The sequence below is a fragment of the Miniopterus natalensis genome, chromosome 6, assembly GCF_054644295.1.
Source record: "Miniopterus natalensis isolate mMinNat1 chromosome 6, mMinNat1.hap1, whole genome shotgun sequence".
Classification (NCBI taxonomy): Eukaryota; Metazoa; Chordata; class Mammalia; order Chiroptera; family Miniopteridae; genus Miniopterus; species Miniopterus natalensis.
The window spans coordinates 91,193,825-91,206,158 of record NC_142086.1 but is presented as its reverse complement, the minus strand read 5'-3'; the positions used below and the strand labels follow the sequence as shown (position 1 = coordinate 91,206,158).

Here is a 12,334-nt window from a genome sequence, read left to right as displayed (position 1 = left end):
GCCCAGCTCAGCTCCGGCCCGGCAGGGGTGGCCAGGGCGGCCTGGGGACTCCTTATATCTCCCGTGGCGTCGGTCATCTCCTCTCCAGACTCTTCCTTCTCCGGGGCAAGCTCCCAGCAACGTCTCATTAGTGCTGTTTAGCAGCAGCTGCCGATGTCTCCCCACTTGTGTAAACATAAGTTTATTTTGATAGTTCAAAGTATTAATAATCGCCACTTGGCCCCAACCATCCCTCACCCCCCCGTGGCTCCGGTGGCAGCGATTTTAATGTTAATAGGGAACTGCCACCTTTCAGCCAGAGGTTAACGCGAGGGGCTGGGTGTGGCTCCTGCACCGAGGTTATTGAAAGGTTAACAAGCACTTGCATGAAACCGGAACCTGTACTTCTCGGCTCTTTTGACGACCGCGACAGACCTGGGGACTCATCCTGTGCTCTGAACTAGGCCAGATGCCTCGGCTGTGTCAGCATCGTGCCTCAGGAGAGAGGGTGAGACGCTCAGCCATTAAGGGAAAGAAGGGTTTCCCCCAAATACGAGTTACCCTCATCCCTGAGCCGGGCCATGTGCTGGGGACACGTCTCGTCTGACGTGTGTGGGGAATTCCTCCTGTAAGACCCACAGCGATCCCAGCGAGACTCGGGGACCGACCCAGGGCCACAGATGACCTTGTCCTCGTGGGTCAGCGGTTGCTAAGTGACCGAGATTTCTAAGAGGTTCTGCAATATAGACTATCAGAAAAGGCCAGTCTCTCAAACTGTCCCTTCCTAATCGACTAAGATTACACGTGATAAACCCCATAGTCTCAGCTGTAAAGTCAAAACACCCAAATGCTGTCAGGTGTATAACATTTTTCTATATTTCTTCCCAAATAAGGTTTACTATTCTTGCCTTTTTTTTTTTTTTTTTGGCCTGTGGACTTTATTTCATCCCTGTGTTGAAGAATTAGCTGGTTTTGCTCTAGACCCACAAAAGGGAGTGACTGTAGCTGAAATCTTATTTGACGAGCCCGTATAGCTTTTAGGCACGGCACATATTAAACAACACTCGTTACTCCTTACGGTGAAGGCTGAAGGAGAACTTGTAAGATTTTAATTTAAACTAAGGAACTGATTTTTGTTCCTGAAAATAGAGACCGTAATTCATACCTACGGCCTGCCCCGGATTGGAAGCAGCCGTGCGTCCACTAACAGCAGTGAGGGTGGACGGAAGGACAGGATACGCGGGGCCGCGTGTGAAAGACGCTGTCCCCGGGCAAGACAATTGGGTTTTCCTCCCTGTTCTCTGCTTCTCAGCTGAATGCTTTAAACTCACACCCATTTCAACCTACAGATGTTCCCCAACGTTTCTTTGTCACCCGGGTTCTCTCTGTGCTTCTCGCAGTGTTTATTCCGCAGGTGACGCGTGTCCTGTAAGCCCCCGTCCGGTGAAGCGTCTCCCGGTGGAAGGTCGGGCCCCGGGAGCACGTTCTCATCACGCTGTTGGCCACGGAGTATCCTGGGGTTTTGTGCAGAAACGTTCAGCCCCGAGGCAGGAAAGACAGAAGGCGGGACGCGTGAGGCCGCCCACGGCCCCTGTTCCCCGTCACTGGATCTCCGAGACGTGCCGGAGTCCGAGGCCGGTGGACTTTATTTCTGCGTCTCTATCGTATGTACCGTGGTTGCCTCCAGTCTGGTTCTCGGCTTCCTTTTAGCAGATTTGAGGGAAAAAGAGCCTAATTAATAAGCCCGTGAACTGTGAGCCCTCACTCCTCTCCTAACTTAGCATTAAATCGCAGTGTTTAAAATTAACACCGTTTACAGCAGGGCAAGCCCAACAAAATAAGAAATGTGGAACATCACAGGGTGTAGCCAGGGTCCCCAGCGCGAGACTGGGTAACATGCTTCAGTTTATTTCAAACACTGAGGTTTGCAAGGGAGAGTTAGCTCAACCCCCTCACTTGCTGTTTTTTAAAAATTTGTTGAATTTCCTGGGGTGACACTGGCTAATAAAATCGTACGGGTTTCAAGCGTTCGATGCTGTGGCAGTGTCCGTATGTCCCCGTGTGTTCAGCACCCAAGTCGCGTGTTCTTCCAGCACCATGTGTCTGACCCCTTTGCCCTAACGACCCCCCCCCCCCCGCCCACCACCCTGTTGTCCTCCGTGAGCTGTTTGCTCGCCTGTCGCTTTCAGTGATTCCCCACGGACCGCGAACCGCCCGGCTGGGGGCTGGAAGGTCACGTGCGAGAGAATGAAACCAGGTTGCTCTTCGCCACCGTGCTCAAAAATTAGCTGAAAATGGACACCCCAATAACCTAACATGCTGGACACCCCAATAACCTAGCACGCTGGACACCACAATAACCTAACACGCTGGATACCCCAATAACCTAACTCACTGGAATCCCCAATAACCTAGCACGTTGGACACCCCAATAACCTAGCATGCTGGACACCCCAATAACTCACTGGACACCCTGATAACCTAACTCACTGGAGTCTCCAATAACCTAACTCGCTGGACACCCCGACAACCTAACTCTCTGGACACCCCGATAACCTAACTCGCAGGACACCCCGATAACCTAACTCGCTGGACACCCCGACAACCTAACTCGCTGGACACCCCGATAACCTAACTCGCTGGACACCCCGACCGCAGTGAGACCGTTGGCTCCACGGATCATAACGGTTTCCAGGGCTGAAGGGCATGAACAAAGTAAACGTGTAGGAAGCAGAATTAACTAAAGAGAAACATTTAAAAGATAGTAACAAGCAGGTGGGGAGGCGGGAGAGCTTGGTCTGTGGAGCTTCCAGGAGACCCGGTGTGGGTTCAGCGGGACGGGCGGGGAAGTTTCAGCATCGGGGGGACGGGCATGGGCCGGGTGAGGCGCGAATCACCCTCTTTTTGAGCAACATGAAAACATACGATCAGCACGTAACCCGGGAGCACGCTCTGTCCCGGGGCCTCCCTGCTCCTGTAGAACCAGAGCCGAGCACGTCTGGCCTGCAGGACTGGGCCGAGGTCAGCAAACGTGAACACACCCAGGAGAACGCAGGGCACAGTAGGTGCGAACTGAACGCTACCTTCTAATTTTCAAAGGCCTAATTTAGGGCATTTTCGTCACCCGTTAGGCCAAAGGAAAATAGTATGAATTTACTTTGATGTTGCAAATACACAGAAGCACCATAATTGTTATCTTTTCTAAACGCTAATGCCAAAAACAAACAGTCCTGCGCCGCGCGGTTAAGGGAAACGGGCGCGTTTGACAAGAGCTCTGCAAGGGCCGCCCCTGTGGCCCCAGGCTGCCCTGTGCCCGCGGCGCGGCCGGGAGTAACGGCTCCACACGCAGGGGCCCGGGTCTGACCGTCTGAGGCTCACCCGGAGCATCCGTTAACTTCCAAATGCTCCTCCACCTCCATTCCTACGCAGCCAGAGTGGGTTAGTAACAGCACCGTCCGCACGGGGGCCTGAGGCTCGAGTGAGTCAGCCAAGGGCAGGCTGAGGGTCCCAGGAGCAACGTCTCCAGGGACAGCGGGTGCCGGGCACAGACTCAGCGGTCGATGCCCACGGGGACGTCCTGGCCCTGACGGCCACGCAGGGTGGCTCTGGGGCAGCCGCCGCTGGAAGCGGATCGGGGAGCATTCGGCTGGGGTGGGCAGCAGGGCCTGGAGCGAGAAGGCCCGACGGGGAAACTACGGGCGGCTGGGGCCGGGAGCCGGTGCTGAAAAGGTGGCAGGGAGTTTCCTAGGCGCTGGGCTCCCAGCTGGGCGCAGAGCTGGCAGGTTCCCCGTGTGTCTCCGGGGCCTTGTCCTGTCTCCGTGGGTCAGACGAGAGCCTCCCGCGGGTGCCACCAGCAGAGTCGAGAGGGGTGGATGCGGCACCCGGAGCGCGGAGCCCGGGCCTGTGGAGAAGCGGCTGCTGGGTGGGGCGGTGGACCCGAGGCAGGGACTGCGACGAGCAGCCAGAGCAGCGGTTGAAGTCTGCGGGAGGCGAGCAGGCTGTGGGCGTCCCCGCAGGTCCGGGCGGGTCCTCCCCGTCCCGCATCGTCCGTCGGCCACAGCATCTCGTGGGCTCCACGCCGCCCGCGAGCTGGCTCCCCGCCCACGCGTGGCAGAGCCCGGCTGCGTGGCCTGTAACCGGCCACCCTGCCCCGTCCTCTGCGCCTCGGGCTTGGGAGCACAGGCTATAATCACCTGCGCGTCCGTCGCTTTGCTTCCCCTCCCGGCCCCCAATCGCTGGGTTTAGAGGAGTCCTCGGGGTGGACGGTCATCCCGGTCGTCGCCGCAGGGCACGGCGTGGGGAGGGAGGCGGTGTCTCCGTCGTCGAGGAGGAGGCTCGATGCTGCGACCCTTGGAGCGACTGCTGGGCTAGAATCGTCCCTGGGTCAAAACGCGCTGGATTTGCCGGGTGGAAAGTCCCATAGTGTTCCTTAATTTTCAAAAATGTGTCTTTATTGTTGAAAGTATTACGGATGCCCCCTTATTTCCCTCACTGACCCCACAGCATTGGGGTACATTTATTTATTTTAAATTTATCTTTATTGAAAGTATTACAGATGCCCCCTCTTTCCCCCACGGGCCCCTCAAGCCCCCGCGAACCCTCCCCCCGGCCTTCCCCACACTATCGTCCGTGTCCCTGGCTCGCTCATCATCAGAGATGCAAATTAAAACGACTATAAGGCGTCACCTCACGCCTGCCAGCGCCTGCTGACCTGACCGTTCCCGACGTTTATCTGCCGAAGAGAATTTCCTGAGTAAAATGCAGAGGGCTCGTCTCTTTTAATGGGTCTCAAAGGCTCATCAGCGCAGCCGCCGGTGGACGCGTAGGAACGCGCCGTGTGTCACGCGTGGGCCACGTGACAGCCCCTCGTGGGCCCTTCCTCACCCACCGCCCGCGGAGAGCTGACAACGGCCTGTTTATAGCGAGAGCCACAGGTGGTTGGTTTGCACGTGGAATTAAGTAGAGGAGAAAAGCAGAGACGCAGCAAAACGGGTGTATTTTTCTTCTTAACTTGCCTCTGAAACCATTAACCTTAAGAGCGCAGGTAAAGCCCAGTGTCCCCTCAATCTGTGTCGGGCCAGGGAAGGGCAGGGTGGCTCTGTCTGACTCGGGACGTCAGGGGCAACCTTCGCCACCACCGGAGGCCTCGCACGCTGCGCTGGGCAGAGGCCGCTGAGCGGGGCTGGTCACGGGGTCGGGGGCGGTGCCTGTTGGAGGCCACGGCTTCACCAAAGGACGTCAGTTCCTGTGACGTCCAGTTCAAAGGAGACTGTGCCAGAGGCTTAATCACCATCAGTTCATTGGTGCTTGGAGATTAATGCAGAATATTTATTTTTTGTACAAAGAAAGAGCTTAAACGCTTGTTTCCTGCTTAGTTTAGCTGCAGGGTAAGTGCCTGTGGCATGAGGAGACTCGCCCACAGTTCCAGGGCTCCCGCTGTCCAGGAGGAGCAGAGTCCCTGACGCGCACGATCGGTCTCTCTGTGGGCCAGCATGGGACAGCCCCACGGCCCGGGACAGAGCATGAAGATAAAATTACGTAGGTGCTGCACCCGACGTTGAAATGCCCTCGGGCTTTGAGGTCAGAGACGGCGTCATCGTCATTTTCAATGCACGTGCGGAAACTTCGTCGATTCTTAACATTTGCTAACATCCTAGCTCTCACTAAATAGAACTTAGATTTTCTTTGTCAAACAAAAACTGACCTTTACTTAGTCAAGCCAATAATCTCTTCTATACGGGGTGTCCCCCCAAAAAAGCATACACACTTTAACGGCGGAAAGCTCAGCTGATGTTGCTTTCTTTTCGGATTTAACCCATTGGAATCGCTAATTCCTCTAAGTGCGTGTACATTTTGCAAGGGGGCCCCCTGCATGCCTCTGTGATCACTGGGGAGCGTCGACTTTCCAGGAAAAGCCTGGAGACAGAAGGAGGGTCAGAGGCACAGGAAACCCCTGGTCCAGTTTCCCGCCTGCCCCTTCCCCCGCCCTGATCAACGGGGATCTCAGGTTGCTCCGGGGGGACGGCCGATTTCTGGACTCAGCCACCGCCGCCCTCGACAGAGGAGGTGTCCTGAATTCGGCACAGCCTGTCGGATGTCAGGGGTAAACTCACTCAGTGATAATCGACGGGAAGGGCCGAGCGAGCCCACGAGCAGCCGTGCAGAGGCAGAGCCTGGATGGCTGGTGGGGCTGTCGGGCCCGTCGACTTGCCACTGAAACTTGATCACAAGAGCCTCACGCCGGGATACACACGGCTGGGACACGATTTTTAGGAAACTGGCCGCCCTCGCGCCCGCTGACCCCTGCGCAGGGGCTCTCTCCGGACGATGTCAGAAAGTGTTTGCCTTCCTCACACAGCCCTTCTGCCTGAGCTGAAAGCCGGGCGGGTGGAGGTGTCCCGTCCCTGTCCCCGAATCCTGTCCCTTTCACCTTTCAGGGGCTTCCTCAATTTCCTCTCTTTGCCTATATTTTATCACCTTTATTGAGGTACAATCGACATACAGTGAACTGGAATTATTTACAGAGTAAATTTTGATAAGTTTTGACATTTGCATACAGCAAAAACCAAGACAATACCATGTTTATTACCCCCCAAGTTTCCCCATCCCCTGTGCAGTCTTTCCCTCCCCACCCCCCCTTCCCTCCCCTCGCCCCCAGGTAGCCTCTGATCCTTCTGCCACTTTGGATATTTTGCATGTTCTAACAGTTTATTAAATTAAACGAAATCATACAATAGACACTCTTTTTCCTCCCTCTTCCACTCCCTGTATGTAGTTTCAGATGCGCCCCGGGTGTCGCGTGCATCGGGGGTTCGTTTCTTGTTTAGCTGTGTCGCGTTCCACAGTCTGGGTAACATAACTGGTCTATTCATTCGCCAGCTGACGGCCCGTTGGGTTGTGTGCAGCTTTTGGAAACGACAAACACGCAGATAATCACCTCTGTTCATTTAAACATTGACTTAAAACAGAAATTTTAGTGTAAACACAATAATCATAATAATATCAAAATGAGCCAGTCAGAGAAAGGCAAATATCCCAGGATCTCACTTTTACGTGGAATCTAATGAACAAAATAAACTGACGAACAAAATAGATGCAGAGACATGGAAGCAGGGAGCAGACGGGGGATCTCAGAGGGAAGGGGGAGAGATTAACGGAAGAACTTACGTGCACATGTGCGTGACCCGTGGACACAGGCAATAGTGTGGGGTCAGTGGGGGGTCATCTGTAATACTTTCAACAATAAAGATAACTTTTTAAAAAAATTATGACAAATTTATGCATTTCCCCAGCAGTCGCTCATAGAGATTCATCAAAGTGTTTAGAAGATAAATAAACAACGCCACAGGGAGGACACAGCTCAAAGGCGTAAAGGGCATTGAAAATGACAGATGGAAGGACAAATGTGAATGGTGGCTTAGTTAATAAACAGTCAAGTCTGAAGACTGAAGCGATGGACCGCGATGCCAGATTTTTCCTTCAGAAAGCACAGTCACGCGATGTGGTCTTCTAAGGGACGGCCCACCTCTTCTAACTGGGCCCGGCAGAGACACGTAGGGACCTTATTTAGGAATCGACAGCTCTGAGGGATTCCTCAAAATGCCTCAAGGTATGCGACTGGTGATGAAACTCGGGGGCAAAAGCTCTTCCGTCTGCCGCTTGTCTGTGGACAAGCCAAGGCCGTCCACTAGGGGTCAGCAGCTGCTAGGCCCCAGCTGGGAGCCGCGGCTGAGCCCGGACGCCCCAGGGGTGGGCGGCCGTGAGAGCAGTGACCGTCCACGCGGCACGAAGACCTGAGCACAGGTTGCTGTGGACGAATAAAGACTGGAAGGAGCGGTGGACACCAGTGGGGCGGCAGGTTTGGGACCCAGCACCCTGGAGAGGTGTGGGGGTGACCTGGGAGCTGGGCAGGTGTGTCAGTCGCAGCTGGTGGCTCCCTCCCGGGCTCCTGGCCGTCCTTCCCGAGCCGGGTCTGCAGCGACTGCCAGTGGCCAAGCAGAGGGCACTCAGAGGCTCACGTGCAGGAGGCAGTTACCAGATGCCAGGCAGACTCTGCCCCCTGGGGCCCGGCAGCTGCTGAGTCCTGAGGGGCAGGATGGCCTCAGTGTGGACTGCAGGCGAAGCTCCCACGTTTAGAGCTGTTCCCCTCGTGTGCTGTGGCGTCCGGAAGTTTTAATGATGAGTATTGTGGGTGTGGCTCAGCGGCTGAGCATCGACCCAGGAACCAGGAGGTCCCGGTTCCACTCCCCATCAGGGCACATGCCCGGGTTGGGGGCTCGATCCCCAGTGGGGGGCGAGCAGGAGGCAGCTGATCAATGACTCTCATCATTGATGTTTCTGTCTCTCTCTCCCTCTCCCTTCCTCTCTCTGAAATCAACAAAAACATTTAAAAATAAAATGAGTGTTGCCGTCCAGGGCAGACTTAATTCTGACTCACGTTTCAAAACATGGTGCTAGCCCTGGACAGCGTGGGCAGCTGGTCGGGCATCGTCCTGTGCCCTGAAAGGCTATTGGTTCAGTTCCAGGTCAGGCCACAGGCCCGGGTTGGGGGCTGATCCGCAGTGGGGGGCGTGCGGGAGGCAGCCGATCGATGCTGTGCCCTCACATCAGTGCTTCTCTCTTCTCCCTTCCTCTCTCTCAAAACCAATAAGCTTTTTTTTTTTTAATGGTGGTAAACATAACTCGGTTATTGAGATGTCAGGGAGCATGGCAGCTACGGCCATAGGCAGGCACCCACTGACTCCCTGAAACAGGGGACACACAACCTCAGAGACAGTCGCACCACTTAGAGAAACAGTATCCCGACCTTTAGAGAAACAGTATCCCGACCTTTAGAGAAACAGTATCCCGACCTTTAGAGAAACAGTATCCCGACCTTTAGAGAAACAGTATCCCAACCTTTAGAGAAACAGTATCCCGACCTTCGCTGAAAGATAGTTGCAGTTCTCCACAGACAGATGAATGTTTACAGTAGCTGGCATATTAACATAGGATACGCCACATTTAGGATCCAATAAAGGTTTTTTATGTGCTAGATGTGGCCTTTAATTGCACATGCAGGGATCATTAAGACTTGTTGTGCTGGTCCATTGAAATGTTTTTAATGAACCTCTCGCAGGGGCCTCTTTGGAGGACAGTCGGTGGGGCTCTGGAACGAGAGTCTGAGTTCCAGCTGCGGCTCGGCTCAGTAAATCCGCAACCTCGGCAGGTACGTTTGCTCGACTGTTTGAGGAAAGCTCAGTGAAGATCTCGTACACGGGGAGAAATAATTACGAATCTACGAAAATGTAACTGTGGTAAAAATGAGGGAGCAGAGACGAACCCATGCAAAAAAGTCGATTGGTCTTCACCACAAATACAGGGTGTCCCCAAAAAATGTGCGCACACTTTGAATGATTATAAAATCAGTGTTTATTAACATAAGATTCATTTTCAAAATTCAAAAGAATCTACAGAAATGAATATTCTTTTATTTTTGTCAACACCTGTTTTCAAGCTGATGACCCTTCTGGTCCAGGCCCTGCTGATACCGCGAAGCAGCAGAATCGCAAACATCAAGGATTATTTCATGTGGTGTTTTGCACCTTCAATGCGTCAACTGTTGCCGGTTTTGTACCTTAAATTTTATCTTTTATGTGTCCCCATGAAAAAAGTCTAGAGGCCCTTTAGGATAAATGTTCTTTGTTCAAAGCTTAGTCTGGCTTCACCCATTATTTCAAATCTGTTAAACCTGAAAAGGAGTGAAAATTAAGTGAGTTAGCAGCCGTTAAAGTGTGTGCACATTTGGGGGGCCATCAGACTTTACTCAGCTCCCTGAGAGAGGCTGGCAGCCCCTTACCTCTGACTGGGCATCTTTCAGGGCGGAACGCGGCCCCGCTGACGGGTGTCCCCTGGAGGAGAGCCCGGCGGCCCAGAGCAAGGACACTGTTCTGACCGCCCGGCAGTCCCTCTGCAGCCCGGGGCCCCGAGCACTGGCCCCGTAGGGTTCCCCGCCCCCCGACCACCCCAAGGTCGGCGCTCTGACCGCTCGGTCACTCACTGAGGAATTAAACCAGGCTCCTGGGGACCAGGAGATGGTGAAGGGGGAGCTAAGCCCACTTTAAGCAGCTGATGGACAACAAAGCTGTCAAAGTGAAGGAACTACGCCGATGCCTGTTTCTGTTTCCTGAGGAATAGTTTTCTCAGGGGCAACAGATATTCTAATTTTAGTGCAGTGAGTAGCCTGGGATCGTTCCAGCCTTCGCTGTGATTTACGGTAAATCTCATGGAGTAGAGACAGCAGAGCCTGTGAATATCCGAGACCTTGTGTTGCCCCGAGGAGAGGGGGATGTTCCAGGGCACCCCCCAGCTCCACGGGGCTGCGCTGGTCCCACGAATCCATGAGCCCCCCCAGCTCCACGGGGCTGCGCTGGTCCACGAATCCATGAGCCCCCCCAGCTCCACGGGGCTGCGCTGGTCCACGAATCCATGAGCCCCCCCAGCTCCACGGGGCTGCGCTGGTCCACGAATCCATGAGCCCCCACAGCTCCACGGGGCTGCGCTGGTCCCACGAATCCATGAGCCCCCCCAGCTCCACGGGGCTGCGCTGGTCCCACGAATCCATGAGCCCCCACAGCTCCACCCCGTGGCTGGAGATCTTCATGCTGAGCACGTTCCCGTCTCCAGCACGTTCTCTGACTCCCGGTCCCACACAAACAGTGCTAAGGGGCCGTGTGACCTCTTTCCCTCCAAATATTTCTTCTGCGGTCGTCTTGTGGAAAAGAAAACCTGTAACATAAAACCCACAAAAGCATCGGCTCAAAATAGTAGCATGACAGCGAAGTTTGTACTTTTGTGTGAATTAAATTTATTTAATACAAAGAACATTCCCCAACTCAAAAACCACTTAAGACATAATGAGAAGGGGGGGGAACAGCTTAAATACACTGACTGTGCGACGCGCGAGCTCCTCACACCAGAGACCCCTGGCGACCGTGTGCCTACGAGGTCCGCTGAGGTGAAACTCAAAATTCTCCTGCACGTTTCAAGCAGGAGAGTCAACCTCATAGTTAATTAGAAGTGTTTTGCTACAGAAGATGAAATAGTGAGAGGACAGCGGGTAGCCACAGGTTTGGGTTGTGGTTCTGATGTTGTTAACTACACAGGTGACCTCCTATGGAGATGAACCCCTGAGAATTCACAGGTCTAAGTGGGCTGCAGGTCTCTTAACTCCAATATTATATGGATTTCTGATATTAGTTACATTTATATATTATATTATATCATATCATATTATATATTATATATTATATTAATTATATTATATTATATTATATTTATTATATTATATTATATTATATTATATTATATATCATATTATATTATACTATATTATATTTATTATATTATTATATTATACCAGAGCCAATGCTAAGTGTGTCCATAGATAATAACCAGTAGTTAAGTATAATGTTGATTTTTAAGTGCTCATGTTAGTCTCTGGTTGAACTTTTATTGACCTATGACACTTAGTGACCTAAAGTCATTAACATGCTTCCCATCCCAGCTCAGCACTGGAAGGGCCCCAAAGAGAAAAAAAAGAAAATTATTTTCTCTTTGGAAACAGTAGAAGACATGCTCTCTCACTTACAAACACAGGCACAATCATTTGTATTTAGAGAAATAAAAACTGGATTTCTCAGGGATCGATTCGTCCAAATCAGAAGGTTCTCTCCCCTCCACGGCCGCTGGCTCTTCACTCGCTAGGCAACTGCCAGCCGCCAGTCACGCAGCAGGAGGGCTCATACGTGCTGGCAGGAGGTTCCGGGAGCCGTGGCCCCGGCGTGACCGAGGCAGGAGGTCTGCGGGGACTGGAGTCGGGGCTCTGCCTGTGGCACTGGCTGGATTCAAGTCCCAGGGTTCGGCAATTCTTGGACACATAAGTCTTGGGCGGACAGCGCTTTGCCACGGAGCTCCCAGGTTGGCAGCCCTGGGTGGCACCACCCGTTTGCTGGCTGGCTCCTGATTGGCAAGGCTGAGCCACGCACTGGAGCTCGGCCGAAGAGCCTCCGGATGGGCATGCGGTCCCTTCACGGGGCCTGGCCTTGGCGCAAGTCCTCAGGGCAACCCTGTGGAGGCGGGCACTTTGCACACCCCCCTTCTCCAAGCACAGCTCCTGCGTGTGGTCGGGCACTTGGCCACAGCGGGCTCCACCGCAGGCTTCCTCCACGTTGCCCAGGAGCCAGGTCCTGCTGTGGCAGGTGCTGGGCAGAAACAGTCCATCGCCAGCGTTCGCAGGATCAGAGCCGTGCACGAAGGCAGAGAGGGTCGGGGCGCCGTGGGAGCTCCTGGGCGAGGGGCAGGGGCGCAGGGGCAT

At 53.7% G+C, this 12,334-nt stretch overlaps 1 protein-coding gene across 1 annotated transcript; it reads right to left on the bottom strand.

The window, feature by feature from the left end:
- Nucleotides 1-11,713: 11,713 nt before the first annotated feature.
- Nucleotides 11,714-12,334, bottom strand: KRTAP27-1 (keratin associated protein 27-1). The gene has a single exon (XM_087818037.1). The coding sequence runs from the start codon at nucleotides 12,332-12,334 to the stop codon at nucleotides 11,714-11,716; it is 621 nt and encodes a 206-aa protein (XP_087674163.1).